This window comes from Pleurodeles waltl, chromosome 3_1, assembly GCF_031143425.1.
Source record: "Pleurodeles waltl isolate 20211129_DDA chromosome 3_1, aPleWal1.hap1.20221129, whole genome shotgun sequence".
Lineage (NCBI taxonomy): Eukaryota > Metazoa > Chordata > Amphibia > Caudata > Salamandridae > Pleurodeles > Pleurodeles waltl.
In genome coordinates, this window is record NC_090440.1 from 303,094,024 (window position 1) to 303,121,240 (window position 27,217).

The 27,217-nt window shown below is 47.0% G+C and overlaps 1 protein-coding gene across 1 annotated transcript in view; it reads right to left on the bottom strand.

The window, feature by feature from the left end:
- Positions 1 to 27,217, bottom strand: part of LOC138283197 (protein unc-13 homolog B-like) — a 215,273-nt gene that overhangs the window by 75,175 nt on the left and 112,881 nt on the right. The window contains exon 2 of the mRNA XM_069221253.1: positions 20,403 to 20,432. Within this exon, the coding sequence (XP_069077354.1) occupies positions 20,403 to 20,432 (30 nt within the window). The remainder of the gene's footprint in view (positions 1 to 20,402; positions 20,433 to 27,217) is intronic.

A 27,217-nucleotide genomic window follows, 5' to 3' on the forward strand; every position in this document is an offset into this window, starting at 1 on the left:
CGACCAGTTCCGCACCCCCTCACAAGTGGCATCAGACTCTTGGGAACTACTCCATCAGTAATGTTGTGATAGCCCCAGTTGGAGCAATTGGGTTTCCAAACACTTTATTAGTATTTAATCTTACTCAGGTAAATATGGATAATTTTACTAAACTGATGTGGAGCACTTTTGTGGTGTTTCTACTGGGATACTTATGAGTTATTGCAAAAATACTTTGGATATTGCCTTCTAAGTTAAGCCTTCCTCCTCTGTGCCGCGCTACCAGAGGGTGAGCACAGGATCATTTGGATTGTTCTGTGACTTACCCTGACTTGGATTATGGTCCCTACTTGGACAGGGTGCCAACTCTGCCAACTAAATACCCAATTTCTAACAACAGCTGTTCATAAACTATACTTCTAAAGTTATTACAGATGTAAATAATGCCAAACAGTTGTAAATGGAGTCCTGCCCACCCTTGGATCAAGTTCATAGCACACATGGTCACTCACAGGTATTGCAACATATTACCACAATAATACAGGTGGAGGGCTTAAAATCACAACCCATGGTAATTTATTGAAATGATCAAATTATTTAAATTTTTTAAAGAAGCTACACACACATACACATTATACTTATAGTAATTATCTTAATTTATTTTACATTTTTATTTCACATTTGTTTACTTTTTTGAGAAATAATAACGTTTATTATTTTTTGAGTGTATTTTTTTATAACATTAAGTATAATATTTTATACAGTATAATTTTGAATTAATCATTAAGGGCCTATGGGTAAACAATGCTATGTATAACTGAAGGCTGGGCACAGTGGGGGTTGGCCATCCTACAGCTGGTACGGTGTGGGTCTTGGCCTTTGGCATTGTACAGCAGGTGTTGGCCACTGCCAGGTAGTTGGGTGGAGGGCTCGGGCTGACAAACATCATACATTTCTTTCTATTTTTCAACAAATAGATGTTGTTCAAACAAGAACTGCTTATGAACTTTATACATTTTTTTCAGTAATGTTTCTGCTTTGTGGGGAATAAACTAAAATAAGAAAACAGTCCTATATATTGTGGGTGAAAAATATATTTTTTGCAAATGGTTCATGATCAGCCACCTGCATGTCATGAGCAGTGGCACTCGCATTAGCCACAGGCAATAAACTGCCACAGTCTATGCACAACAGTCCAGTACTAAAGTATGAACGGCTGAGGTCCCTCAGATGTGCAGACAGGACATTTGCTGGAATAGTATCTTCAGCCTGTAGACTATGGAGGACAATGGAATATGTAGGTATTAATTTTGTCTTCACTCTGTCTCTGTATTACCACATTAAACTGGTGGGAAAACAGTGATTTGAGATGTGTATGCACCCCAGAAATTCTGAATGAATACTTTTTTGTAGCTTCAGGTCTACATTGCAAGTACGATTTTCGTTGACAACTTCTTCTCTCCTGTGGGATACAGAAGAACTCCTACACTACACACTCAGGAGTAGTCCTCTCACGTTCTTCTAAATATGGCTCTAGGTATTCACAATGGACTCATCTTGATGCCATAGTAAAAACAATTCCAAGGTAATTAGCCGCACCAAAAACTGAGAAAACTAGAGAAAAAGTAGAACCGAATGTACTAGATGTAAACTCAGTGAATTGCTGATCTCTATTGAGAGTATTAAGGTGAGAATTACTTTGAAATGAATAGACAGTAATACCAATCAATCACAAATTGATTCATGTTAAACAGAGGCACAGTGGTTACATTTTCAGGTACAGTGGTACCTCAACAAATGCATACATTTTAATAATTAAAATAGTTATTTGTGTCCTTGATCAAAACTCGAGCTCAATTGTAAAATAAAATTATTCCTACAAAGTAAAACACAACTTTAAAAAAATCCATATCTTGCAGGAGACATTTTATTTCACATTTGCATAAAGGGAATAAGGGACCAGCGGGAGTGATATGACCCTCTGGGCTTGATTTAGGTTTCAGCAGAGGGGTTATTCCGTCACAACGTGGAGTGCTATCCCATCCACGGAAATCTAAATTCCATTGTTTCCTATGGGATTTTGATTTTGGCGGCCAGGATATCCTTCACCGTTATGATGGAGTAACTCCTCCACCAAAATCTAAATCAGGCCCTCTTTCTGGCTATGGATCCCACAGAAGTACTGCAGTTCCTATGGGAAATTTAAAAAAAATGAAAATAGCCATGTGATCGGTTACTGAGGGCACACTGCTCAAAACAATAGCCCAAAGGCTTTTAATACAGTCCCAAATGATTTCTCTCACCAATATTACCAGATTGGTGTGTTACGGAGGCAAATTGGTGTGAAAAGAACTGAATTCTATCATGGCCTTGGAGAAAAGGTCAAACTAGGAGACATCAAACACACCATCCACCGGAGCATTGGACAGGTGCATCATCACAAGATGACAGCTTTGTCATTGCATCAAGTTCTGCACTAGCAAAGAAACCAAAGCCTAAGAAAGAATTGCAGACAGTTGCATTCCTTTTTGTGCAAACAGATGCTCTGTAGTATAGTGTAATTAGCTTTTGCTTAGTTATGCAAATATTTGCAAACATTGTGCAAATTATGCATAACTACACAAAATGCGAATCTGTCTGTAACTTAAAATTCATCCTTGCAGCAATTTTTGACACATGAGCACATTTTGATGTAAAAAGGAATTGTGCAAAACAAAACAAAGCACCGCGCACAACAGAACAACCATGTTCAGTTTTCCCTGCTCTTTTGCAGTAATGGCTTACCACCAATGGAGGATTCAATGTAAATTGTTAGTGCAAGTGGTGTGTAATTACTCAAAATAGTGTAATGGCATGAAGTGTTATGTCAATCACTTGAAATTCCATGAATTACGCTGGCATCATTTAAATCTCTCCCAGACTTAGGTAGTCATTCTGACCCCGGCGGTCAAGGACCGCCGGGGCCGGGATCGGCGGTAGCACCGCCAACAGGCTGGCGGTGCTCTGCCGGGCATTCTGACCGCGGCGGTACAGCCGCGGCCAGAAACGGAAAGTCGGCGGTGTACCGCCGACTTTCCGCTGCCCATGGGGATTCCGACCCCCTCACCGCCATCCTGTTCCTGGCGGTTCCGCCCGCCAGGAACAGGATGGCGGTGAGGGGTGTCGTGGGGCCCCTGGGGGCCCCTGCAGTGCCCATGCCAATGGCAATGGCCAATGGCATGGGCACTGCAGGGGCCCCCGTAAGAGGGCCCCACTTTGAATTTCAGTGTCTGCTCAGCAGACACTGAAATTTGCGACGGGTGCTATTGCACCCGTCGCACATCCTCCACTCCGCCGGCTCCATTCGGAGCCGGCATCCTCATGGAGGGCTGTCTTTTGACCGCGCAGCGGTATTCTGGCGGTTCCCTCCAGGCGGGCGGCTCCCGCCGCCCGCCGGGGTCAGAATGACCCCCTTAGTGCTGAGTTGAAGAGTAGATAAGCCGTTAGGGACAATAGACTGCACTGGAGGAAGTGCTGCATCAACAACAAGAGGTGTGCACACAACTTTCTGTACCTACTGAAAACCGTATTTGGACATGCACAGTAGGATTGGCCAGTAGGCTTGACTTGACACCAGGCACTATGCCCTATCCTATACAGGAAGCCACACGTTGCTGTGCATGGCCTTGGTCATGAAGGTCATGTGTTGTGGGTGCTGGTCGCTCACAGAGTGTTGGTCGCAGTGGCTGGCCAGAGGCACTATCATACACCCAACCAAGTCTCACACATTCAAAGGCTATTAGCAGCCTGGGTTGGCAGGCTGTGGTGTGTTGTGCACAGCAACTATGCAAGCTATAGCACTGCATGGCCAAGGGGCTGGTGTGCAGTGGTTGTTGGTTGGCTGTGGAGCTCTGGGCTGGGGCATTGCTGGAGGTCAAGCCCTTCAGAAAACACCTCAATGTGCACAGATGAACGAAGTGCAAAGCTAAAATTCTTGCCCACATAGTTGAGCATAGGGCCTTCCTGAAACAAAGCCCTTTATCCTTCCTCCTCTGTGTCCTGGGTCCTCTCTCTGTGTGTTGACCACACACAGAGAGTAGGGTGCATAGACTGCCAGAGGCAAGGGCCTTCGGCCAACTTAAAGGCCATGCACAGTTGAAGTCACCCACCAGCAGAGAATTGGTGTTGGGCACTGCGGGGCACAGAGAATGCCAAAAAGCAGGCCCCACAGGCAAGCTCATTGCACATGGCTGAAGAACCTGTGAGTAGCCTCTCTGCACTTGATTATGTGCAGTGGGATGCCCACCAGCAGAATGTTGGACACAACACCATCCTTGCAATGTACGGCCCAATGTCATGCTCTGCAGAAGATTTGGGAACAGGGGTTAGCCACAGTCCAGGCCTGTGGTCAACTTCCTGCTATGCATAGCCAAAGAGTAAGACCATGCACAGGGTGGTCGCCCACATACCTAGTCAGAGTAAAGGATCTGTAACCAACCTAGTGGGACAAGGTGGAAGACTGCTAGCTGCCAGTGTTGGATGCCTGCAATGAGTTGGGCGCAGGGACTGGCTTAAGGTCAAGCCCTGCAGCCAATCCTTGTGCATATCACTGAAGGCTGAACCCATCTGCAGATGGTGGGGTGCAGGGAATAGAGGCAAGTTTTTTTTTACCAACTTCGATGTTTATGGTCTACTGCCATGTAAAGTGAGTGTTGGATTCCAAAGAGTGTTGGATGTAGAGCGTAGTCAGAAGCCAGACTTTGAGAAATTGGGTTATTGGTTTGGAGTGAAACCCTACTTAATCAGCAACCACAGTCGTTATAAGAGTGAAGCCACAAGTAAACCCAGATTAACCAGTACTCAATCCTCAAGTAACTTGGCACAGAGCAATCAGATGTAACTTAGAGACAATGTATAAAGTATTTATGCAGCACTTTAACCCCTTCTGTGCCCAGGACGTAATGGTTACGTCCTGAGGCACAGTGCTGCTGTGCCCAGGACATAACCATTACGTCCTGTGCACCGAGCCCAGAGGGAGCGCTAGCGCTCCCTCTGAGGGGTTCCCCCCCACCCCCCCAAGTCAGGGATGGAAGGGGAAGCCCTTCCCCTTCCACCCCCGACCCCCCCAACCCCACCTGTGACGTCAGCGCGCGAGCGCGCGCTGATTAGTCACAGGGTCTCCCCCATCGCGCTGGAAGCAGAGCTTCCAGCGCGATTGAAAAAGAAATGCTTTTGCATTTCTTTTTCAATCCCATGGGGGAGGCCCCGAGAGGCTACAAAGGGAAGGAAATGTATTTCCTTCCCTTTGAAGTCTCTCACAGGTTTCAAAAGCCGGATTGCTTACAATCCGGCTTTTGAAACCCCACTAGACACCAGGGATTAATTTTTTTTTTCTTGAAATTGGCAAAAGGGAGCGACCCCTTGGGCAAGGGTCGCTCCCAGGGGGGCATTTTTTTAGGAAGGCCTTTTCTGCCCACCCTGGGGGCAGATTGGCCTATTATTAGGCCGATCTGCCCCCAGGGGGGGCAGAAACCTCTAGGCACCAGGGACCTTTTTTTTTTTTTTTTGTGATGATTTCTTTTTTTTTAGGTGGGGAGCGATCCCTTAGGCAAGGGTCGCTCCCCTATGTGGCAATATATATTTAGGCCATTTCTGCCCCCCTTGGGGGCAGATTGGCCTATTTTGATGAGGCCAATCTGCCCCCAAGGGGGGCAGAAACCATTAGACACCAGGGAGTTTGTTTTTGCGCGCGAATGTCACGCAACGAAGCGACCCCTTTGGCAAGGGTCGCTCCCAGGGGGTGCATTTTTTTGGGAAGGCCTTTTCTGCCCCCCCTGGGGACAGATCGGCCTATTATTAGGCCGATCTGCCCCCAGTGGGGCAGAAACCTCTAGGCACCAGGGATCTTTTTTTTTTTTTTTCTTTTTGTTATGTTTTCTTTTTTTTTTAGGTGGGGAGCGACCCCTTAGGCAAGGGTCGCTCCCCTAGGGGGCAAATTATATTTAGGCCATTTCTGCCCCCCTTGGGGGCAGATTGGCCTATTTTGATGAGGCCAATCTGCCCCCAAGGGGGGCAGAAACCATTAGACACCAGGGAGTTTTTTTTTTGCTTGAATTTCACGCAAGGGGAGCGACCCCTTAGGCAAGGGTCGCTCCCTGGGGGGGGGGGGATTATTTTAGGCCATTTCAGCCCCCCTGGGGGGGTAGATCAGCCTATTTTGATTCAGCTGATCTGCCCCCAAGGGGGGCAGAAACCACTAGGAACCAGGGATTTTTTTGTTTTTCTGTTTTACAGATGGGGAGCGACCCCCTTGGACAAGGGTCGCTCCCCTGGAGGGGCAAAATGTATTTAGGCCATTTCTGCCTGCTTTGGGGGCAGATCGGCCGATTTTAGGTCAAAAACCACTAGGCACCAGGGATCTTTTTTTTGCGCCGTCACACAAGGAGAGCGACCTTGTAGTCAAGGGTCGCTCCCCGGGGGGGTTGGGGTGGGGGGGGGCAAAATTATTTTAGGCCATCTCTGCCCCCCCTGGGGGCAGATCGGCCTATTGGTATTAGGCCGATCTACCCCCAGGGGGGGCAGAAACCTCTAGGCGCCAGGGCAAATTTTTTTTTTGTGTTTTTTTTTATTGTTTTTTTTTTTTTTTTAGAGATGGGGAGTGACCCATCAGGCAAGGGTCGCTCCCCTGGGGGGCAAATTGTATTTAGACCATTTCTGCCCCCCTTGGGGGCAGATTGGTCGATTTTAGGTCAATCTGCCCCAAGGGTGCAGAAACCAGTAGGCACCGGGGATTTGTTTTTTGGCGCCAATGTCACGCAGGGGGAGCGACCCCGTAGGCAAGGGTCGCTCCGGGGGGTGGGGGGGGTGGGTGTTCGGGGGCAAATTTATTTTAGGCCATTTCTGCCCCCCCTGGGGGCAGATCGGCCTATTGGTATTAGGCCGATCTACCCCCAGAGGGGGCAGAAACCTGTAGGCGCCAGGGCAATTTTTTTTTTTTTTTTTTTTGTTTTTTTAGAGATGGGGAGCGACCCATCAGACAAGGGTCGCTCCCCTGGGGGGCAAACTGTGTTTAGCCCATTTCTGCCCCCCTTGGGGACAGATTGGTAGATTTTAGGTCAATCTGCCCCAAGGGGGCAGAAACCACTAGGCACCGGGGATTTGTTTTTTGGCGCCAATGTCACGCAGGGGGAGCGACCCCATAGGCAATGGTCGCTCCGGGGGGGGGGGTGGGGGTTCAGTGGGCAAATTTATTTTAGGCCATTTCTGCCCCCAGGGGAGGCAGAAACCTCTTGTTGCCAGGGCAAAAAAAAAAATTGAGTTTTTTTTTTGTTTGGTTGGTTTTTTTTAGAGATGGGGAGCGACCCATCAGGCAAGGTTCGCTCCCCTGGGGAGCAAATTGTGTTTAGACCATTTCTGCCCCCCTTGGGGGCAGATTGGTAGATTTTAGGTCAATCTGCCCCAAGGGGGCAGAAACCACTAGGCACCGGGGATTTGTTTTTTGGCGCCAATGTCACGCAGGGGGAGCGACCCCATAGGCAAGGGTCGCTCCGGGGGCGGGGGGTGGATGTTCGGGGGGCAAATTTATTTTAGGCCATTTCTGCCCCCCCTGGGGGCAGATCGGCCTATTATTAGGCCGATCTGCCCCCAGGGGGGGCAGAAACCTCTTGTTGCCAGGGCACATTTTTTTTTGTGTTTTTTTTTGTTTGGTTGGTTTTTTTTAGAGATGGGGAGCGACCCATCAGGCAAGGGTCGCTCCCCTGGGGGGCAAATTGTGTTTAGACCATTTCTGCCCCCCTTGGGGGCAGATTGGTAGATTTTAGGTCAATCTGCCCCAAGGGGGCAGAAACCACTAGGCACCGGGGATTTGTTTTTTGGCGCCAATGTCACGCAGGGGGAGCGACCCCATAGGCAAGGGTCGCTCCGGGGGCGGGGGGTGGATGTTCGGGGGGCAAATTTATATTAGGCCATTTCTGCCCCCCCTGGGGGCAGATCGGCCTATTATTAGGCCGATCTGCCCCCAGGGGGGCAGAAACCTCTTGTTGCCAGGGCAAATTATTTTTTTGTGTTTTTTTTTTTTTTGTTTGGTTTTTTTTTAGAGATGGGGAGCGACCCATCAGGCAAGGGTCGCTTCCCTGGGGGGCAAACTGTATTTAGAGCATTTCTGCCCCCTTTGGGGGCAGATTGGTCGATTTTAGGTCAATCTGCCCCAAGGGGGCAGAAACCACTAGGCACCGGGAATTTGTTTTTTGGTGCCAATGTCACGCAGGGGTAGCGACCCCGTAGGCAAGGGTCGCACCTGGGCAGGGTGGGTTTGGGGGGTGGGGGGTCAAATTTATTTTAGGGCATTTTCCCCCCCCCGGGGCCGGCTGAGCTAGAGGCCAAAATCCACAGGTAGGCACTTTGCAAAAAACACCTCTGTTTTCTGTGAAAAAATATGTTGTGTCCACGTTGTGTTTTGGGCCATTTCCTTTTGTGGGCGCTAGGCCTACCCACACAAGTGAGGTACCATTTTTATGGAGAGACTTAGGGGAACGCTGGGTGGAAGGAAATTTGTGGCTCCTCTCAGATTCCAGAACTTTCTGTCACCGAAATGAGAGGAAAAAGTGTTTTTTAGCCAGATTTTGATTTTTGCAAAGGATTCTGGGTAACAGAACCTGGTCAGAGCCCCGCAAATCACCCCATCTTGGATTCCCCTAGGTCTCTAGTTTTCAAAAATGCGCTGGTTTGCTAGGTTTCCCCAGGTGCCGGCTGAGCTAGAGGCCAAAATCCACACGTAGGCACTGTTTTCTATGAAAAAATGTGATGTGTCCACGTTGTGTTTTCAGCCATTTCCTGTCGCGAGCGCTAGGCCTACCCACACAAGTGAGGTATCATTTTTATCGGGAGACGTGGGGGAACGCTGGGTGGAAGGAAATTTGTGGCTCCTCTCAGATTCCAGAACTTTCTGCCACAGAAATGTGAGGAACATGTGTTTTTTTAGCCAAATTTTGAGGTTTGCAAAGGATTCTGGGTAACAGAACCTGGTCCCAGCCACACAAGTCACCCATCTTGGATTCCCCCAGGTCTCTAGTTTTCAGAAATGCACAGGTTTGGTAGGTTTCCCTAGGTGGCGGCTGAGCTAGAGGCCAAAATCTACAGGTAGGCACTTTGCTAAAAACAGGTCTATTTTCTGTGATGTGTCCACGTTGCGCTAATGGGGCGTTTCCTGTCGCGGGCGCTAGGCCTACCCACACAAGTGAGGTATCATTTTTATCGGGAGACTTGGGGGAACGCTGGGTGGAAGGAAATTTGTAGCTCCTCTCAGATTCCAGAACTTTCTGCCACAAAAATATGAGGAACATGTGTTTTTTTAGCCAAATTTTGAGGTTTGCAAAGGATTCTGGGTAACAGAACCTGGTCCGAGCCCCGCAAGTCACCCCTCCTTGGATTCCCCTAGGTCTCTAGTTTTCAGAAATGCACAGGTTTGGTAGGTTTCCCTAGGTGCCGGCTGAGCTAGAGGCCAAAATCTACAGGTAGGCACTTCGCAAAAAACACCTCTGTTTTTTTCCAAAATTTAGGATGTGTCCACGTTGCGCTTTGGGGTGTTTCCTGTCGCCGGCGCTAGGCCTACCCATGCAAGTGAGGTATCATTTTTTTCGGGAGACTTGGGGGAACGCTGGGTGGAAGGAAATTTGTAGTTCCTCTCAGATTCCAGAACTTTCTGCCACAGAAATGTGAGGGACATGTGTTTTTTTAGCCAAATTTTGAGGTTTGCAAAGGATTCTGGGTAACAGAACCTGGTCCGAGCCCCGCAAGTCACCCCTCCTTGGATTCCCCTAGGTCTCTTGTTTTCAGAAATGCACAGGTTTGGTAGGTTTCCCTAGGTGCCGGCTGAGCTAGAGGCCAAAATCTACAGGTAGGCACTTCGCAAAAAACACCTCTGTTTTTTTCCAAAATTTAGGATGTGTCCACGTTGCGCTTTGGGGTGTTTCCTGTCGCCGGCGCTAGGCCTACCCACGCAAGTGAGGTATCATTTTTATCGGGAGACTTGAGGGAACGCTGGGTGGAAGGAAATTTGTAGCTCCTCTCAGATTCCAGAACTTTCTGCCACAAAAATGTGAGGGACATGTGTTTTTGTAGCCAAATTTTGAGGTTTGCAAAGGATTCTGGGTAACAGAACCTGGTCCGAGCCCCGCAAGTCACCCCTCCTTGGATTCCCCTAGGTCTCTAGTTTTCAGAAATGCACAGGTTTGGTAGGTTTCCCTAGGTGCCGGCTGAGCTAGAGGCCAAAATCTACAGGTAGGCACTTCGCAAAAAACACCTCTGTTTTTTTCCAAAATTTAGGATGTGTCCACGTTGCGCTTTGGGGTGTTTCCTGTCGCCGGCGCTAGGCCTACCCACGCAAGTGAGGTATCATTTTTATCGGGAGACTTGGGGGAATGCTGGGTGGAAGGAAATTTGTAGCTCCTCTCAGATTCCAGAACTTTCTGCCACAAAAATGAGAGGAGCATGTGTTTTTTTTGCCAAATTTTGAGGTTTGCAAAGGATTCTGGGTAACAGAACCTGGTCCGAGCCCCGCAAGTCACCCCTCCTTGGTTTCCCCTAGGTCTCTAGTTTTCAGAAATGCACAGGTTTGGTAGGTTTCCCTAGGTGCCGGCTGAGCTAGAGGCCAAAATCTACAGGTAGTCACTTCGCAAAAAACACCTCTGTTTTTTTCCAAAATTTAGGATGTGTCCACGTTGCGCTTTGGGGTGTTTCCTGTCGCCGGCGCTAGGCCTACCCACGCAAGTGAGGTATCATTTTTATCGGGAGACTTGGGGGAACGCTCGGTGGAAGGAAATTTGTAGCTCCTCTCAGATTCCAGAACTTTCTGCCACAGAAATGTGAGGGACATGTGTTTTTTTAGCCAAATTTTGAGGTTTGCAAAGGATTCTGGGTAACAGAACCTGGTCCGAGCCCCGTAAGTCACCCCTCCTTGGATTCCCCTAGGTCTCTAGTTTTCAGAAATGCACAGGTTTGGTAGGTTTCCCTAGGTGCCGGCTGAGCTAGAGGCCAAAATCTACAGGTAGGCACTTCGCAAAAAACACCTCTGTTTTTTTCCAAAATTTAGGATGTGTCCACGTTGCGCTTTGGGGTGTTTCCTGTCGCCGGCGCTAGGCCTACCCACGCAAGTGAGGTATCATTTTTATCGGGAGACTTGGGGGAACGCTGGGTGGAAGGAAATTTGTAGCTCCTCTCAGATTCCAGAACTTTCTGCCACAGAAATGTGAGGGACATGTGTTTTTTTAGCCAAATTTTGAGGTTTGCAAAGGATTCTGGGTAACAGAACCTGGTCCGAGCCCCGCAAGTCACCGCTCCTTGGATTTCCCTAGGTCTCTAGTTTTCAGAAATGCACAGGTTTGGTAGGTTTCCCTAGGTGCCGGCTGAGCTAGAGGCCAAAATCTACAGGTAGGCACTTCGCAAAAAACACCTCTGTTTTTTTCCAAAATTTACGATGTGTCCACGTTGCGCTTTGGGGTGTTTCCTGTCGCCGGCGCTAGGCCTACCCACGCAAGTGAGGTATCATTTTTATCGGGAGACTTGGGGGAACGCTGGGTGGAAGGAAATTTATAGCTCCTCTCAGATTCCAGAACTTTCTGCCACAAAAATGTGAGGGACATGTGTTTTTTTAGCCAAATTTTGAGGTTTGCAAAGGATTCTGGGTAACAGAACCTGGTCCGAGCCCCGCAAGTCACCCTTCCTTGGATTCCCCTAGGTCTCTAGTTTTCAGAAATGCACAGGTTTGGTAGGTTTCCCTAGGTGCCGGCTGAGCTAGAGGCCAAAATCTACAGGTAGGCACTTCGCAAAAAACACCTCTGTTTTTTTCAAAAATTTAGGATGTGTCCACGTTGCGCTTTGGGGTGTTTCCTGTCGCCGGCGCTAGGCCTACCCACGCAAGTGAGGTATCATTTTTATCGGGAGACTTGGGGGAACGCTGGGTGGAAGGAAATTTGTAGCTCCTCTCAGATTCCAGAACTTTCTGCCACAAAAATGTGAGGGACATGTGTTTTTTTAGCCAAATTTTGAGGTTTGCAAAGGATTCTGGGTAACAGAACCTGGTCCGAGCCCCGCAAGTCACCCCTCCTTGGATTCCCCTAGGTCTCTAGTTTTCAGAAATGCACAGGTTTGGTAGGTTTCCCTAGGTGCCGGCTGAGCTAGAGGCCAAAATTTACAGGTAGTCACTTCGCAAAAAAAACCTCTGTTTTTTTCCAAAATTTAGGATGTGTCCACGTTGCGCTTTGGGGTGTTTCCTGTCGCCGGCGCTAGGCCTACCCATGCAAGTGAGGTATCATTTTTTTCGGGAGACTTGGAGGAACGCTGGGTGGAAGGAAATTTGTAGTTCCTCTCAGATTCCAGAACTTTCTGCCACAGAAATGTGAGGGACATGTGTTTTTTTAGCCAAATTTTGAGGTTTGCAAAGGATTCTGGGTAACAGAACCTGGTCCGAGCCCCGCAAGTCACCCCTCCTTGGATTCCCCTAGGTCTCTTGTTTTCAGAAATGCACAGGTTTGGTAGGTTTCCCTAGGTGCCGGCTGAGCTAGAGGCCAAAATCTACAGGTAGGCACTTCGCAAAAAACACCTCTGTTTTTTTCCAAAATTTAGGATGTGTCCACGTTGCGCTTTGGGGTGTTTCCTGTCGCCGGCGCTAGGCCTACCCACGCAAGTGAGGTATCATTTTTATCGGGAGACTTGAGGGAACGCTGGGTGGAAGGAAATTTGTAGCTCCTCTCAGATTCCAGAACTTTCTGCCACAAAAATGTGAGGGACATGTGTTTTTGTAGCCAAATTTTGAGGTTTGCAAAGGATTCTGGGTAACAGAACCTGGTCCGAGCCCCGCAAGTCACCCCTCCTTGGTTTCCCCTAGGTCTCTAGTTTTCAGAAATGCACAGGTTTGGTAGGTTTCCCTAGGTGCCGGCTGAGCTAGAGGCCAAAATCTACAGGTAGTCACTTCGCAAAAAACACCTCTGTTTTTTTCCAAAATTTAGGATGTGTCCACGTTGCGCTTTGGGGTGTTTCCTGTCGCCGGCGCTAGGCCTACCCACGCAAGTGAGGTATCATTTTTATCGGGAGACTTGGGGGAACGCTCGGTGGAAGGAAATTTGTAGCTCCTCTCAGATTCCAGAACTTTCTGCCACAGAAATGTGAGGGACATGTGTTTTTTTAGCCAAATTTTGAGGTTTGCAAAGGATTCTGGGTAACAGAACCTGGTCCGAGCCCCGTAAGTCACCCCTCCTTGGATTCCCCTAGGTCTCTAGTTTTCAGAAATGCACAGGTTTGGTAGGTTTCCCTAGGTGCCGTCTGAGCTAGAGGCCAAAATCTACAGGTAGGCACTTCGCAAAAAACACCTCTGTTTTTTTCCAAAATTTACGATGTGTCCACGTTGCGCTTTGGGGTGTTTCCTGTCGCCGGCGCTAGGCCTACCCACGCAAGTGAGGTATCATTTTTATCGGGAGACTTGGGGGAACGCTGGGTGGAAGGAAATTTGTAGCTCCTCTCAGATTCCAGAACTTTCTGCCACAAAAATGTGAGGGACATGTGTTTTTTTAGCCAAATTTTGAGGTTTGCAAAGGATTCTGGGTAACAGAACCTGGTCCGAGCCCCGCAAGTCACCCTTCCTTGGATTCCCCTAGGTCTCTAGTTTTCAGAAATGCACAGGTTTGGTAGGTTTCCCTAGGTGCCGGCTGAGCTAGAGGCCAAAATCTACAGGTAGGCACTTCGCAAAAAACACCTCTGTTTTTTTCCAAAATTTAGGATGTGTCCACGTTGCGCTTTGGGGTGTTTCCTGTCGCCGGCGCTAGGCCTACCCACGCAAGTGAGGTATCATTTTTATCGGGAGACTTGGGGGAACGCTGGGTGGAAGGAAATTTGTAGCTCCTCTCAGATTCCAGAACTTTCTGCCACAAAAATGTGAGGGACATGTGTTTTTTTAGCCAAATTTTGAGGTTTGCAAAGGATTCTGGGTAACAGAACCTGGTCCGAGCCCCGCAAGTCACCCCTCCTTGGATTCCCCTAGGTCTCTAGTTTTCAGAAATGCACAGGTTTGGTAGGTTTCCCTAGGTGCCGGCTGAGCTAGAGGCCAAAATTTACAGGTAGTCACTTCGCAAAAAAAACCTCTGTTTTTTTCCAAAATTTAGGATGTGTCCACGTTGCGCTTTGGGGTGTTTCCTGTCGCCGGCGCTAGGCCTACCCACGCAAGTGAGGTATCATTTTTATCGGGAGACTTGGGGGAACGCTGGGTGGAAGGAAATTTGTAGCTCCTCTCAGATTCCAGAACTTTCTGCCACAGAAATGTGAGGAACATGTGTTTTTTTAGCCAAATTTTGAGGTTTGCAAAGGATTCTGGGTAACAGAACCTGGTCCGAGCCCCGCAAGTCACCCCTCCTTGGATTCCCCTAGGTCTCTAGTTTTCAGAAATGCACAGGTTTGGTAGGTTTCCCTAGGTGCCGTCTGAGCTAGAGGCCAAAATCTACAGGTAGGCACTTCGCAAAAAACACCTCTGTTTTTTTCCAAAATTTACGATGTGTCCACGTTGCGCTTTGGGGTGTTTCCTGTCGCCGGCGCTAGGCCTACCCACGCAAGTGAGGTATCATTTTTATCGGGAGACTTGGGGGAACGCTGGGTGGAAGGAAATTTGTAGCTCCTCTCAGATTCCAGAACTTTCTGCCACAAAAATGTGAGGGACATGTGTTTTTTTAGCCAAATTTTGAGGTTTGCAAAGGATTCTGGGTAACAGAACCTGGTCCGAGCCCCGCAAGTCACCCTTCCTTGGATTCCCCTAGGTCTCTAGTTTTCAGAAATGCACAGGTTTGGTAGGTTTCCCTAGGTGCCGGCTGAGCTAGAGGCCAAAATCTACAGGTAGGCACTTCGCAAAAAACACCTCTGTTTTTTTCCAAAATTTAGGATGTGTCCACGTTGCGCTTTGGGGTGTTTCCTGTCGCCGGCGCTAGGCCTACCCACGCAAGTGAGGTATCATTTTTATCGGGAGACTTGGGGGAACGCTGGGTGGAAGGAAATTTGTAGCTCCTCTCAGATTCCAGAACTTTCTGCCACAAAAATGTGAGGGACATGTGTTTTTTTAGCCAAATTTTGAGGTTTGCAAAGGATTCTGGGTAACAGAACCTGGTCCGAGCCCCGCAAGTCACCCCTCCTTGGATTCCCCTAGGTCTCTAGTTTTCAGAAATGCACAGGTTTGGTAGGTTTCCCTAGGTGCCGGCTGAGCTAGAGGCCAAAATTTACAGGTAGTCACTTCGCAAAAAAAACCTCTGTTTTTTTCCAAAATTTAGGATGTGTCCACGTTGCGCTTTGGGGTGTTTCCTGTCGCCGGCGCTAGGCCTACCCACGCAAGTGAGGTATCATTTTTATCGGGAGACTTGGGGGAACGCTGGGTGGAAGGAAATTTGTAGCTCCTCTCAGATTCCAGAACTTTCTGCCACAGAAATGTGAGGAACATGTGTTTTTTTAGCCAAATTTTGAGGTTTGCAAAGGATTCTGGGTAACAGAACCTGGTCCGAGCCCCGCAAGTCACCCCTCCTTGGATTCCCCTAGGTCTCTAGTTTTCAGAAATGCACAGGTTTGGTAGGTTTCCATAGGTGCCGGCTGAGCTAGAGGCCAAAATCTACAGGTAGGCACTTCGCAAAAAACACCTCTGTTTTCTTCCAAAAATGTGGATGTGTCCACGTTGCGCTTTGGGGCGTTTCCTGTCGCGGGCGCTAGGCCTACCCACACAAGTGAGGTATCTTTTTTATCGGGAGTCTTGGGGGAACATAGATTAGCAAAACAAGTGTTATTGCCCCTTGTCTTTCTCTACATATTTTCCTTCCAAATATAGGAGAGTGTGTAAAAAAGACATCTATTTGAGAAATGCCCTGTAATTCACATGCTAGTTTGGTCACCCCGGAATTCAGATATGTGCAAATAACCACTGCTCCTCAACACCTTATCTTGTGCCCTTTTTGGAAATACAAAGGTTTTCTTGATAGCAATTTTTTACTCTTTATATTTCAGCAAATGAATTGCTTTATACCCGGTATAGAATGAAAACGCACGTCAGGGTGCAGCTCATTTATTGGCTCTGGGTTCCTTGGTTTCTTGATGAACCTACAAGCCCTATATATCCCCGCAACCAGAGGAGTCCAGCAGACGTAACGGTATATTGCTTTCGATAATCTGACATTGTAGGGAAAAGTTACAGAGTAAAACGTAGAGAAACATTTATGTTTTTCTCACCTCAATTTCAATATTTTTCTTTTTCAGTTGTTATTTTCTGTAGGAAACCCTTGTAGGATCTACACAAATGACCCCTTGCTGAATTCAGAATTTTGTCTACTTTTCAGAAATGTTTAGGTTTCTGGGATCCAGCATTGGTTTCATGCCCATTTCTGTCACTGACTGGAAGGAGGCTGAAAGCACAAAAAACTGTAAAAATGGGGTATGTCCCAGTAAAATGCCAAAATTGTGTTGAAAAATTGGGTTTTCTGATTCAAGTCTGCCTGTTCCTGAAAGCTGGGAAGCTGCTGAGTTTAGCACCGCAAACCCTTTGTTGATGCCATTTTCAGGGGAAAAACCACAAGCCTTTTTCTGCAGCCACTTTTTCCAATTTTTTTGAAAAAAACGAAGTTTTCACTGTATTTTGGCCAATTTCTTGGCCTCCTTCAAGGGAACCCACAAAGTCTGGGTACCTCTAGAATCCCTAGGATGTTGGAAAAAAAGGACGCAAATTTGGCTTGGTTAGATTATGTGGACAAAAAGTTATGAGGGCCTAAGCGCGAACTGCCCCAAATAGGCAAAAAAAGGCCTGGCACAGGAGGGGGAAAAGGCCTGGCAGCGAAGGGGTTAAACAGTAATCAAGTAAAAACACAAGAAAAATCCCACACCAATTTAGAAGAATAAAATAAGTTGTAATAAATAAATCAAGACCAAAGCAAGAAAAATCAATTCTGTAGACCAGGGTATATGCAATTTTAAAGATTTAAGTAAAAATGTGCCAAAATGGACAAAGCCCAAACTGTAGTTAATTAATCGCTCTGGACCAGGACAAAGTCACAAGTTATTGGGATCTGCAAAGTGCAATGCAATGACCTTGCGTGGGGATGCGTCATGCAGCAGCAGTTCTGTTGGCTGCATTGGAAAATGCAATATCCTTGTGTTGTAATTTATCATAAGTAATGTTTTGTATAAAATGTACATTCTCTATTTTCCCCTTACTTTCATTGTGTACCCACCTGCCCATAGGGATCCAAGTGTAACATTCCATTCCTCCCCATTTTCCCCTTTTCTTCCCAGTTGGTTCCTACCAGCATTCTATAACTGTTCCTGTGACAGTTGACAGCTGTGAGGAGAAATGCTCGCTACCGGTTGTGGCTGGAGGCTGTTGTTAATTCATCTTGCCAATAAATTATTTCTTAAAGAACATCATCGGAGTTAAGGAACATTTATAATACCTTGCATGGAGATGCATTGGGCTGTGGCAGTTGTGGTGGGCTACAAAGGTGATGCAAAGTCCTTTGTCGGATAAGTCCATGAAGCAGATGTGATCCATGAGCTTTGAGGACAATGTGCTGAGCAGCAGAGGTGATGAGTCAGTTCTGCGGGAGGTGTGCCACCAAAGGAGGAGATGCGTCCGTTCTGCTGAATCAGCAGATGTGCTGACAAAGCACCTTCAGGCCAAACTTCCAATAATACAAGACTGGTTGTCACCATTTGGGAAGCCAGTACTCAGATAGCAGAATCGAGCTGCTGGGTTGCAGGTTGTTGGAAGCCTGTTCTGTCCCTGAGGCATCTGATCAGGAGGCCCACCAACTATCTCTTGGAGTCACTCTGGGGTCCTGTGATAGGAGATGCACATAGAGTTCTTTTTTACCCATGCAGGATGGCTGTAGGAAAGCAGGTCAGCACAGTGGGGCAGCAGTCCACCCGAGTGGCGCCCTTTTTTAGCAGTACATTATTCCTTCTTTTTGGCAGAGTCCACAGGTCCAGAAGAGTACTGAACAGTTGGGTTGAAGTGTCCAAAATGTATATGGGGTGCCCACTTTGAAGTTGAGGAACCTTTTAGAGGTTTGTACCCCTCTGAGGTATAATATAGTAACTGTTAGAAATTGGGTCTCTAGTTGGCAGAGGTATGCACCCTGTCCAAGTAGGGACCACAATCCTAGTCAGGGTAAGTCAAAACACAATCTAAATTATCCTGTGCTCTCCTTCTGGTAGCTTGGCACAGAACAGTCAGGCTTAACTTAGAAGGCAATGTATGAAGTATTTGTGCAATACCTTCTATAGTAACACAGTGTAAACATGACAAAAAGACTCCGCACCAGGTTAGGGAAATAGAGTATGATTTTATACAACACAGTACTTTAAATTCTGGTATGTGGACTGCGTGGCGTTGCTTTGTGAGGCTTCGTGTCATTCAGTCTTGATTCTGAGAAGCTGTGTGGTGAGCCTTAGTGGGGCTTGGCGGCTAGGCTTTGAAGCGCCTGGCACCACTGTGCGTCAGTTCCGACAGGCCACCAGTTGTGCGCAAGACTTTGTGGGGCTTTGCGCCGCTCAGCGTTGAGTCCGGTGAGGCTAGCAGCTGTGCAGAGAGACTTTGTGAGGCTTCACGTTGTTTCATGGCAGTTCCAATGAACACTGCAGGAGATAGAGCACTGTAGGCCAACTTCCAAGGCTGGGCAGACTTACAGCTTGTAGAGTCCAAGTGCAGATGATTCAAGTCTTTAATGTCCCTGAGACTTGGGAATAGGAGGTAAGCTAAGAAGCCCTTGGAGAACACTTGTTGTCGAAGGCAGAGTCCTTTCCGCAACGTCATGGAGCAGCAGGCAGCAGGGCAACAAGCAGAAAAGCAATCCATCCAGAAAAGCAGCTCAGTTGAGTCCTTTGAGCACTACCACAGTCCCTTCGACAGAGTCCAGTTGTAGTTCCAGAAATGTTTGATTTTAGGAGGGTCCGAGACCCAGTACTTATACCTAAATGTGCCTTTGAAGTGGGGGAGACTTCAAAGAGTGGGTTTGAAGTGCACCGGTTCCCCTTTCAGCCCAGTTCTGTCTGCCAGGAGATTTGTTGGGAGGGGTTATAAGTTCCTTGCATAGGGTCAGGCCACTACTCTTTGATATGTAAGTAAGAGCCCCTCCACCATTCCTGCCCAAGAAGACCCATCAGTATGCAGATGAATGCAGATGCAGCTGAGGGTCCTGTGTTTATTGCTGTCTGGATGGACTGCACAGGGGGAACTGTCACCCAGCACAGACCAGACATATATAGGAGACAGGCTGTAAGGCAGAGAGAGAGCAGTCAGAGCATAGAAATGCCTACTTTCTAAAAGTAGCATTTCTGAAATATTAATGTTAAATCCAACTGCACCAATACACGTGATTTCTAGCTACTATTCCATACATACCAAACATGACAACACCAGTGCTTTAAGATTTGAAATTACCACTTAAAAGTATCTAGAAGGGAATTCCCAATGCTGGCTTATGAGAGGAGCAGGCTGATCCAGTGGGCGATGCGCAGAAACTTCTGCCACACGGCAGGTGCTGCGTCGATTCCTCTCAGGAAGTCGGGCTGCGTTATTCCAGCTTGGCTTTGCGTCGATTCCAATGGCAGGCCTGAGGCGTGGTTAAAAGGCTACTTATGTGGGTGGCACAATCAGTGATTCAGACTCACTAGTAGCATTTCATCTACAGGCCCTGGGCACATGTAGTGCACTTTACTGGGGTCTTACAAGTAGATTAATTAAGCCAATTGGGTATAAACCAATGTCAACATGTTTTAAGGAGAGAGCATATGCACTTTCGCACTGGTTAGCAGTGGTAAAGTGTGCAGAGTCCTAACACCAGCAAAAACAGTGTCCAAAAAGTAGAGGGAGGCAGGCAAAAAGTTAGCGGTGACCACCGTAAGGCTATCAGGTCTAACAGTTAAGAGCTGTGATGGCTGTCAATGAGGATTGGTAATTGAAGCTCTTGGATACTTCTTGTGCTCATAAGACCCCAAAACTATTTGAACAAACAAAGGCAATATTGAAGTTATTGTTGGCATAGCTTACAACACCTCAATGTATTTACCTAAAAAAAATACAGTTAATATACAGTTTTGGTTATGAATTAAAAACACAAAACATTGAAATTCTCAAGTTATGGTTAGGAGCATAATCCATAACTGGCACACTAAACACCCAGGGCAATTCTTTATCTCCCCTCTACTGCTTTGTAATTTATCAAAATCATGAACTGTATTATAACTAATAATTTTTAATTGCATCCCTCAATAATATAGTTTATGTGTCTCTTTAGAATAACTTGATTTCTATTGTGAGCAAATGATATGTATTATGTAAATTCAATACAAAATTCTATCTTTACAATGTGCAGTGGCAAATGCCTGACACAAAATCCTACATCTGCAATATCATAATAGTAGAGAAACATGCTTACCCATGATGCCTTCAAACTTTCCTTGTTTTACTATAAGAAAAGAAAAAAGGTGCCTCAAATTATAAACATCACTCAATGATGTTTTATGCTTTATGCATGAAATTACATTTTACTTTAACTCTAAAGCCTAGCATGCAGTTTTCAGCTAATTCCTTACACAACAAAAGCTATTACTTAATCAGTGTTTTAACAATCTAATGAAGTTATGGAAAACTTAAACTTTGTATTACCACAATTAGTACAATCAGAAATTTAAAGATGAGAAACATACCAACAAAATTCCAACAGTCTTTCATCCACAGATGCAACAGATATTAAAAAAGAAACATATGCTAGGAGACAAGCATGTTATATTATGTTAAATTGATTAGGATGGGCCATAAATGTGGTAACAACGCTTGCAGCGAACCTAGGCTCCTTTCATTGTGATTCTAATTGATGATGGTCAAAATGGTCTGGTGCTATTATATTTGGCCAAGTATCATTTTGTTTAGAAGTGAATGATGTTGGATAATGGCCAACAACTTTGGAGTGAACTAATAATGTATTGTTCAATGATGGAATGTATCGGAGGGCAGACAACAAGAGTCTGTTATGTATCAGTGTGTATCAGTGTGGAGCATTATGTGCTTACATGAATGTATCCTGAAGTCCATTTCCATCTTGTTCCTGCCAACGTGCTGTATGGCGGCTCATTTTGTTGCAATGATTCAAGGCATCTATTCCCATTATGTGACATTATTGTCATTTTATGTTTATATTAGCCATGGGTAAAATATAAATTAGGCTGGCGTATTTTCAGGAATTTTGTGTTATGCTTGTTACTCAAAATTCCCCAAATTATGCCATTACACCACTTTGCGTAATTATACTCCATTCACAGTAAAAGTTTACAATGAATGTTGCAATTTGCTTAAAACAATTATTGTGAACTTGTGAGAGCACCAGAAAGCAGGCAGCTGTTGTTCACACTACATTTATTTAAATGCATTCTCTCTCCCAAAATTTACACAATGGTACATTTCATGCTAAATGAAAGATTTGGATTATGCTGAATTTTGTGTAATTTCTTGTGATTTTACATAATTAGCAGCAATTTCACAATATATATTAGCGTTGTTATGTGCACAGCAGTCCTCTAGGCCATATATATATATATATATATGGCTGTCAATGAGGATTGGTCATTGAAGCTCTTGGATACTTCTTGTGCTATGTATATATATATATATATATGTATATATATATATATATGGCCTAGAGGACTGCTGTGCACATAACAACGCTGCTGCAGTGAACGCCACCCAAAGACAGCCAAATTGGCGGTCATCCAACCACTGTATTACGACCCACACCATGAAGACCGTCAAAAAACAGCCAAATATCCAAAACTGCCAGGAAACTGGCGAGCAGAAAAGAGGTGGTCCCACCACCAGCACTGCCAGCCTGACACAAATGTGCCCACCAGTTTATGATCTACAAATCAGCACAGCAGTACTTCCATGATGGAAAAATATTGGCGGTGCGAGCCGCTGTGGTCAGAAACCACCACTGACAGAACAAAAGACCACATTGGACAGTTTAAATACCACACAATTGACACACATCCGCATATCCAATACAATTACACACACTACTATATAACACACCCTCACACAACCCACAATCCTTTACAACTAAAACACCATACAGATACACTGAGAGTAGGCACATATACAGAGAGAGCATCCTTACACTAAGGCACACAAACATCACATGCATCACACATCTAATAAACAAACACAACACACATAACCATCACACAAATTACACTATAACCGTCCATCCCTCACAACGCACCACCCACACCCAATCATTCACCCAAAACTGCATCCCTTCATACACTACACTCTCCCACACTGTAAATACAATCACAAACTTGTCCCCACAAAAGCACCCAAGATTCACCAATAATGAGTTGAATGTCATGGTGGATGAAATTGTCAGGGTAGATCCACAACCATTTGGAGCACAGGTCCAGCTAACATCAGTAGCCAGGAAAATAGAGTTATGGCAAAGAATAGTCAACAAGGTCAACTCTGTGGGCAGCCACCCACGCACAATGGAGGACATCAGGAAGAGGTGGAATTACCTACGGGGGAGGTGCATTCCATGGCATCGAGACACCAAATAGCTGTTCACAAGGCTGGCAGTGGGCCCCCACCTCCTCCATAATTCTTCACATCTTGGGAGGAAAAGGTATTAGAGACACTGCCTCCTGAGGGCCTGACTGGAATACCTGGGTGACTGGAGTCTGGTAAGTATCCACATAATCAATGCCTCACAATTGTCCTATCCTGCATGCTTCCTCACCACCTAAATACCACATAATTCACTGATTTTCCCACTGTACCTACCTGCCTATCACCTAATGCCCCTCTCCTGCATGCCATCACCCCACACAGCCCTTGGCAAGGGGAGGGATACCACAGCCTAATTCTATCACTACGACTCCCACAATGCCCCAAACCATTAATACTGAAACCTGCAATGGGCACATTAGGTCACATTTCATGCATGCATGACTATTGTACAACCTAGACCATCTAGAATGTACGGCTGAGGACCACTACATGGCAATCACAGCAATATAATGGCACGCCACTATGGCAAGTAAGGCAAAACACAGCAACATCCCTATAACCATTCAAATTGGACACTGATCCATGTCTCCAAGTCTGTAATGCACTGACCATGGGTTGGAAAGTAAGATGCTAGACTCCATGCACACAAACAAGATCCAGAGACAGGAATATGAGCCTTGCATAACCCCATACTCTGTTCCCTATGGAACATCATGGGGCAATGTTCAACCATTATGTGCCACTACTACCAAGCCTGACTGCACACTAGGCACCAGAGACTATTTGTTGTGTCAAATCTCACACAGTTACAAAAACCCATCTGCAGTGCCATATGTACCAAACATTGATGACAGCACACAACATAGAGTATGGCATGCCTGTCACAGACTCCTAGGAACCACCAATATATGCTATGCAACAAGTGTCATTGTAATTTCTGGGAATCATGCTAAGCCATTGCCTGTATGACACAAAGAGGGTAACCAACATACTTTCTGAACTGTACTTTGTGTCTCACTACATCCACAGGAAAGCCTGCCATTGCCACCATGGAGAGGATACCAGACACTGCCAGCCATCCTCAGGATGAAGGGCCCAGTGAGGACAACACACCTGGATGTCTGGACAGTGACAACCTACCCGGCCCATCTGGGACATCTGGTCAGTCGACGATTCCCAATCTCACCCTGCCCACATCAATCCCTCCAACCCCCAGCTGCACAGACATCACAGCCAATCAAGCGCCCCCAAACCTGTGTCTCAAGGACTGTTCAAACTATTGTGTGTCCCAGAGTACAGGGTCCTGACTCTGACCTTGACACCCCAGACAATGATGACCCTGATAACACTGGGAGTGGGCACACTGTGCCAGGGGCACATGCACCTGGGGGCAGGGAGTGTGAGAGGCATGCTGTGGGACAGAGGATGGGGCAGCCAATGGACTCCACTGACCAGGATACCATCTCCCAAGTCCTGGGAGCATACCGATCTTCAAAGGACAGGATGGGTCAGATCATAACCATGTTGGGGGAAAATCAAAGGATGCAGAGGGAATACCACCAGGAGGCCATGCAGCAGTGGTAGGCATACAATGCCACCATGGCCCCCTTAGCAGGGGTGCAGAGAGACATCAACACCACCCTGCGTGATATAGCTACCCACCATCAATCCCCTTCCACTAGCAATGTTACTTCTGCCCCTCTACATCAGCGCAACTAGTGGAATGGAGGCCCTGCCAGGGAAGCCCCAAGCCTCAGACACCTCTCCTTCTGTAGCTGAAGAACCCCCCGCAAACGTGGACATCCTTCCAGACATCTGGCAGCAGCTGATGCCAAGACAAACCCACTGTCAGGAAGTAAATCTCTCCTGATTTGTCACCCTTGTGCACCTCTAGGACACCATGTGGACTGTTCTGAATCCTAACTCAATTTTCCCATGGGCCAAGGACACAGGACTTGTGTGACCAAATGTTGTAGCAGTTACTCTGATCAACCCATCTCCCATGACTCCACTCATCACCTGTTTATTATGTTCTACACTTTGATTTAGCTTCACACAATACTGATATGCACAATAAATCAATTATGGACACAGCTACTGTACATGTCCTTCAACACAAATGTGGTCTGGTAATGGCCCCCTGACTCCAACGTTCAATTTAATGTCCATCAGACGTAGGCCCCCTCAGCAGGACACACATGACAACATTAATGTCACTGGACAGATGTCACAGTATGATTCTGAAATCCACAGTAACAACAGGGTAGAGACCATTGAGGCATCTGCAATTAGAGCAAGACAGAGAGTGCAATTAGGATAGAAATCATGAGTACATAGTAAGCACATGTACCGGTAATCAATTGCGTGCCTATTGTAGTAAAACTCCAAATCATAAGCATCTAGACAGGACCTAAACAGCAGATGGTTCAGGGCCTTCCTCATATCATGTTTGTAGGAAGTTGGCTCTGTATGCACTATTTCAAAGTAAGGAATAGTATGCACAGAGTCCAAGGGTTCCCCTTAGAGGTAAGATAGTGGCAAAAAGAGATAATTCTAATGCTCTATTTTGTGCTAGTGTGGTCGAGCAGTAGGCTTATCAGAGGGTAGTGTTAAACATTTGTTGTACACACACAGGCAATAAATGAGGAACACACACTCAGAGACAATTCCAGGCCAATAGGTTTTTGTATAGAAAAATATATTTTCTTAGTTTATTTTAAGAACCACAGGTTCAAGATTTACATGTAATACTTCAAATGAAAGTTATTTCAGGTAGGTACTTTAGGAACTTTGAATTAGCAAAATAGCATATACAGTTTTCACATAAATGACATATAGCTATTTTAAAACTAGACACTGCAATTTTCAACAGTTCCTGGGGGAGGTAAGTGTTTGTTAGTTTTTGCAGGTAAGTAAACCACCTATGGGGTTCAAGTTTGGGTCCAAGGTAGCCCACCATTGGGGGTTCGGAGCAACCCCAAAGTTACCACACCAGCAGCTCAGGGCCGGTCAGGTGTAGAGGTCAAAGTGGTGCCCAAAACGCATAGGCTTCAATGGAAAAGGGGGTGCCCCGGTTCCAGTCTGCCAGCAGGTAAGTACCCGCGTCTTCGGAGGGCAGACCAGGGGGGTTTTGTAGGGCACCGGAGGGGACACAAGTCAACACAGAAAGTACACCCTCAGAGGCACGGGGGCAGCCGGGTGCAGTGTGTAAACAAGTGTCGGGTTTTCAATAGAAAGCAATGGGAGACCAAGGGGTCTCTTCAGCGATTCAGGCAGGCAACGGGGGGCGCTCCTCGGGGTAGCCACCACCTGGGCAAGGGAGAGGGCCACCTGGGGGTCACTCCTGCACTGGAGGTCGGATCCTTCAGGTCCTGGGGGCTGCGGGTGTAGTGTCTTTACCAGGCGTCGGGTTCTTAGAAGCAGGCAGTCGCGGTCAGGGGGAGCCTCGGGATTCCCTCTGCAGGCGTCGCTGTGGGAGTTCAGGGGGGTCAACTCTGGCTACTCACGGTCTCGCAGTCGCCGGGGAGTCCTCCCTGAAGTGATTGTTCTCCACAAGTCGAGCCGGGGGTGTCAGGTGCAGAGTGCCAAGTCTCACGCTTCCGGCGGGAAACGCGTGTTGTTTCAAAGTTGCTTCTTTTTTGCAAAGTTGCAGTCTTTGGTGAACAGAGACGCTGTCCTCGGGAGTTCTTGGTCCGTCTAGATGCAGGGCAGTCCTCTGAGGCTTCAGAGGTCGCTGGTCCCTGTGGAAAGCGTCGCTGGAGCAGTGTCGTTAGAAGTGGGGAGACAGGCCGGTAGAGCTGGGGCCAAGGCAGTTGGTGTCTCCGTCTTCTCTGCAGGGTTTTTCAGCTTAGCAGTCCTCTTCTTCATAGGTTGCAGCAATTTGAGTTCCTAGGTTTTGGGGAGCCCCTAAATACTGAATTTAGGGGTGTGTTTAGGTCTGGGGGGTTAGTAGCCAATGGCTACTAGCCCTGAGGGTGGCTACACCCTCTTTGTGCCTCCTCCCTGAGGGGAGGGGGGCACATCCCTAATCCTATTGGGGGAATCCTCCATCTGCAAGATGGAGGATTTCTAAAAGTTAGAGTCACCTCAGCTCAGGACACCTTAGGGGCTGTCCTGACTGGCCAGTGACTCCTCCTTGTTTTTCTCATTATCTCCTCCGGCCTTGCCGCCAAAAGTGGGGCCGTGGCCGGAGGGGGCGGGCAACTCCACTAGCTGGAGTGCCCTGGGGTGCTGTAACAAAGGGGGTGAGCCTTTGAGGCTCACCGCCAGGTGTTACAGTTCTTGCAGGGGGAGGTGAGAAGCATCTCCACCCAGTACAGGCTTTGTTACTAGCCACAGAGTGACAAAGGCACTCTCCCCATGTGGCCAGCACCATGTCTGGTGTGTGGCAGGTTGCTAAAACCAGTCAGCCTACACGGGTAGTCGGTTAAGGTTTCAGGGGGCAACTCTAAGGTGCCCTCTGGGGTGTATTTTACAATAAAATGTACACTGGCATCAGTGTGCATTTATTGTGCTGAGAAGTTTGATACCAAACTTCACAGTTTTCAGTGTAGCCATTATGGTGCTGTGGAGTTCGTGCATGACAGACTCCCAGACCATATACTCTTATGGCTACCCTGCACTTACAATGTCTAAGGTTTTGCTTAGACACTGTAGGGGCATAGTGCTCATGCACTTCTGCCCTCACCTATG